The sequence below is a fragment of the Carettochelys insculpta genome, chromosome 6, assembly GCF_033958435.1.
Source record: "Carettochelys insculpta isolate YL-2023 chromosome 6, ASM3395843v1, whole genome shotgun sequence".
Taxonomy (NCBI): domain Eukaryota; kingdom Metazoa; phylum Chordata; order Testudines; family Carettochelyidae; genus Carettochelys; species Carettochelys insculpta.
In genome coordinates this window covers 117,125,264-117,130,075 of record NC_134142.1, presented here as the reverse complement: position 1 = coordinate 117,130,075, position 4,812 = coordinate 117,125,264, and the positions used below count along the sequence as shown (strand labels likewise).

General features: G+C 50.6%; 1 protein-coding gene across 2 annotated transcripts; it reads right to left on the bottom strand.

The window, feature by feature from the left end:
* Positions 1-1,384: 1,384 nt before the first annotated feature.
* LOC142014804 (interferon-induced transmembrane protein 5-like) lies at positions 1,385-4,274 on the bottom strand. 2 transcript variants are annotated; one of them, XM_074997952.1, is made up of 2 exons: positions 4,054-4,274; positions 1,385-2,085 (listed from the first exon to the last, which is right to left on the bottom strand). In XM_074997952.1, the coding sequence occupies exons 1-2, from the start codon at positions 4,237-4,239 to the stop codon at positions 1,867-1,869; spliced, it is 405 nt and encodes a 134-aa protein (XP_074854053.1). In that variant the 5' UTR covers positions 4,240-4,274; the 3' UTR covers positions 1,385-1,866. The 2 variants fall into 2 exon arrangements, 1 of the variants encoding a protein (XP_074854053.1); XR_012646048.1 differs by lacking the exon at positions 4,054-4,274 and adding an exon at positions 2,441-2,707 and having other exon boundaries at positions 1,986-2,085.
* Positions 4,275-4,812: the final 538 nt, after the last annotated feature.

Genomic DNA, 4,812 nt, shown 5'->3' with positions numbered 1-4,812 from the left:
GAAAACAATGAGAAGCCAATTAACGAGCCAATCAGAATCCAGTGAAAGGCAAGGGAGCCATTAACCAGGCAGTCTCAGCACTGGGCACCTCCAGAGTTCTTTGCATGTTGTGAGTATTGGCTCTGTGCAGTCACCAATCAGAACTCTGCTTCTCTGAGTTTGGCAGCCAATGAGATTATTTGTTGGGCAGGAGAGGTGCACCCATTGGCTACCCAAGTCAAAAGCCACAATATTTGACTGATGATATGCTGCAGTGTTTCTGAGTCCCCACAGCTTTAACAATGTCATGCTGCCCTGGGCTGAACTGCCAAGTACACCAAGAGAAGCATTAAAAGCCACCTGCAAACTAGTCACCCACATCTGTGGGGAAAACCTGCTGTTACTCTGTTCAGCTAAAATATACCCATTCTGTGGGAAACCTATGTTAGCACACGGAAGGAGGAGGGGTGCCCTGAGCCATGTGACTAAAGCTCAGAGTTCCTTCAGGGCACCCAGGGGATATTTAATATTTGACAGGCCAGAAAGGGAATGAAGAAATAGTAACTTACTCCCTCAGAGCCCCAGCCTGGCTCTCTCAAGTGATGGGCAGGCTACAAAAGGGGCAGAGGTGCTGCTCTTTGAGCCGTATGCCCTCTGGCTGCTTAACCTTGCCTCAGCATGGGGAGATGGACTGGATTCCCTCTCCCACCTTCCCTTTCCATGATCCTCTGACCCACCCTGCAGTGCTCCAGAAGTGTACTGTCACCAGAGATGGTCAGATTTCCATTGCTTTATACTTCCACGCATGCCAGAATGCCAGCCACACAGCCTTCCGGCGGCTCTCCCATCCTTGCTCCTGAATGGAATCAAGACATGGCAAAAATGGGGGGTTAGGTTTGTTAGGGGTTCGCTAAGTTTTGGGCAGAGGTTCAGCTTGGTTCTTCATTGATCCGACCCACAGCACCCTTTCCTTTGAGAATCTTCAGTATAATGAATGTGTAGGGCATAGCTCAATTCATATTAGGTAACCTCTCACAGACCCACACCACCCTCTAGGCAGCTTGGTCCATTCACAGGTGATAGCAATATGGATTCAAACACCCAGGCTCATTTCTTTTGCCTTCCCCTCCCCACTTGGGCACCCCCCTTATATTAATTAGCCTCCCGGATCTACTCCTGACATATACATTGCTACTCGGGCGCCCAGGGCACAAAGGAGAGGCCAGGCCTAAATTAAGGCCTAGGTTCTCCAGGCCCATGTGTAGACTCTCCAGCTCTTGGAATCACACGATCACCATAGAATCCGCCATTGTGATTGTGAGGTGTGAAGCCACGAGCTGAGCGCAACCAAGTAATCACACCATGTTTCCACTAGCCACAAGAACCTGCCACACGCAAAGAGACTTGTGAAGTTATTTAATCCTTTAAATAGTAACAACCAAGGTTAGACTGATGGTGCAGCCAGCGTTGGACACAGTAACGAAAGAACAGGATTCTGAGGGAAGCCGGTACCTCGTGTCTCTCATGGCCCAGGGCCAAGGACAAGCAAAGACCAAAGGAGGATAAATGGAAGAGAGGGACCACAGTGCACAGGCTCTGCTGTTTTGGAACGAGCTCGGGCAGGCGTCCATGCAATCTGCCCCAGTGCGGTAGGAACTATTTTCGCACTGCAAGCCACCTCAGAGGGCAAGCTGTGAAATGAGTTCTGGGGCACACGAGTACCTCAGTGGTGCTCTGGTGGGTGCCAGGCATTGGTGGCTCTAAGTGACAGCGGCAGAGGTTGCAATGTGCAGTGGTTTAGTGTGCTGGGTTAGATTAGAGTAGCAGTGTCTTTGGGAGGCTGCCAGAGTGGCGTGCGTGTTGCCAGGAGCTCACAAAGCCCCTGGGTCACTTTCTGTCCTCGTCGTAAGCAAAGATCTGGTAGTTGAAGAAGTCCATGGACTCCTGAGCGAGCTTGGAGAGGTGGATCACACCGGTGATCACCAGGCCGATGAGCACCAGTGGCAGCAGCAGGCTCCAGATTGTTGCCAGGATGTTGTAGCATTTGGCTTTGGAGCTGAAGTGGCGAGCGGCCTCGATGTCACCAGCCACCTTCTGATCCCGTGCCTGCAACAGCCAAGCCAGGGAGGGGCAGCAAGTGAGAAACATGGCAGAGGAGGCAAAGAGCAAGACAAGGCCCTAAGAGCAACACAATCCAGCTATAAGCACCAGAACAGGCTGCAGCCACCTCAGAGCCTGCCTGTCACTCACCTCACTTCTCTCTCTCCCTAGCTCTGTAGCTGGCTGTTCTCTCCCAGCTCCATTCTCTCTGAACTTCTGTCAGCCTAAACTTCTGAGTCCAAGAAAATAACATGCACCTTCCTCTGGCTCTTTCACCCTCTATGCCATGGCAAAGCAGACATGCCCTTACCATACAAGCCATCTCTGAATTTAGCCCACAAGTCTCAGTAGTGTCACTCACCCGGTCAGGGGCCCGAAGAGAGGATCAGAGCCATAAAAGTCACAGGGGACTGCAATAAAATGTCAATTAAAGTAATTCCCGTCCTGCTGTAATTTACCCCTTCCTGCAGTTCCTGGCTGTGTGAATGAAACCCCAGCAGGAAGCCCCTGTAAATTCAACATACAGCAGCTCTCAGCTTAGTCCACTCTCTGCCTCTTGGTGTCTCTGTTTCTTCCTCACATGCCTCACTCAGGCTTTCCTTGCCTGTGGGCATCTGTTAGCAAATCACATCCAAGGAGCAGCTGCGCTGACCTTATATCAATGAGCCACAGGAGAGACATCGGAGAACAGAATGATCACGTCACATCTCTCCTTTCCCACACTTCTCTCAGAAGTGCTTCCTGGTGAACTGCCAGTAAATCCATTCCCAGGAGTTCAGGCTATAACCCTCCCTGATTCCCAAACAGAGCAGAATCCCAGCTACAAGGTCTGGGATATGCAGGAGGCCCTCCAAATGGCTTGTGGTCTCCAGGGCATCCCCTGGAGCAGAGAGGTCAGTCCCTAGAACCTCATCCATACTGATGGCGTGAAGTAGGGGATAGCAGGAAAATGTGATTGCCAGGACAGCTCACAGCTTCCCCGCTGTGTGGGAATCTAGCTGAGAGTACAGATGATCCACACCAGCCTCAGGCAGCAGGACGATGTGGTGTTTAAGGGTGATACACCAGTACAAGGGGCTCACGTAATTCCCAATGCTCTGTAAACCAACACTCCAGTGAGCTCTTCTGCCCTGTCAGTGCCCTTTCCTACACAGTCACCCAATCAGGTGGCTCTGGCAGCCTGTCCCTGACCAGCCGGAGGAATTATTGATAGTTGTTTTTTACACAGGAATTTTCATTTTTAAAGGGAGAATTCCAGATAGTGGACAGGGCTAGATTCCTCAGCTGAGACATTATTAAGGTATGTCTACATTATGTGGCAGATCAACCCTGGTAGAGACGTGAGCACTCGAACTATCAGGGGTCAGCAGATGACCCCTGTACTCCTCGATAGCGCAAGGAGTAAGAGAGGTCTACAGGAGACTTTCTCTTTTCAACCTCCCTCTGTGAAGACACCCACGTAAATTGATTGCAGATAAGTCCATTCTAGCTACACAAAACCATCGCTAGAACTGTGTAGACCAAGCCTGGCAAGACAAACTTTATGGTTGAGGCAAACTGAAGCCAATTGCCAATAACAGCTTTCTATTGTGTCATGACATTCTTCCAACAATCCCTTGATTTTCCACGTCACCTCCTGATTTTAGGGTGTATTACACCTCACAGCACAGAGAACCCAGAATCTCTGTGTAACCTGGCTAAAAGCTGTAATTCCTACCAAAGACCCTGGGAAATCATAGCATCTCCAGGTCAACCCAAGAGAACGGGAATATATCATCCTTACAGAGACCTCCAGAAGGAGGTTCCATGTAAAACTAGATGCACGGAAGCATACACTTCCTGACAGCGTCCCCCAGGAAATCCTGGAATCGCTGAGTGACTGGCAGACACACATGAAAGAGCCCATTTCTGCACTAAGACATCAGCCTCTATCAGTTTGTGGAAAAGAGGCAGAGTAGAGCCAGGCTGCCTTACCTTAACAGAGTAAGCAAGAGCCACAAGGCCAAAGCAACAGAGGTTCATGTAGATGCTGTTGAAGATGGACCAGATCAGGTGGTCCCGGGGCACTACCGAGGGGCTGATGTTGATAACAGTGGGACAAGGATCCTGCTTGCGGGACGTCATGGGCAGGTAGTCCTCGCGAGGGTAAGACGTGTCCATGGTCCTGGAAGGAGAAATCCTCCGCTTTTCTGCAGTATCAGCCTTTAAAGGCAGCCAAGGCAGGGCAGGCCCTTTTTATAGTCTCTGTCGGAGGCACGGCTCCATCTCCCTCTATATATAAAACAGGGAAATTACAGCCCTCGCCTTGCTGTGGTTATCAGAAATGCCTGGTCAGGGCTGAGAGAAGCATACTTGGGTTTGCAAACCTGCCCTCCCTGAGAAGTGAGCGTTTTTTATAGCCTCGTGGGCTCAGGCCTCCCTCCCTCCCTCCCTGCATCTCACGGCACCAAGTCCAGAACTTGGCTTTGAATGACCGTGCTGCAGCACCTGAGTGCTGCAAAGGGCTATGGACCATACAAGACTGTGTGGGTACCACTATTGTCTTACACCCCAGCAGGGACAGAGCAGGAAGAGGGAGACCCAGTGATATATGTGTACAGGGCAATGAAAGAACTGCCCTGCTCATTGAAAGGGCTCTTTCTTCGCCGGCACTAGAAGGTCAATAACTTCCCTGAGGGTATTGCATTTCCCCAATGCCTTTGTGTGACTTTCTGCAGTGTGCATTACCCTTTG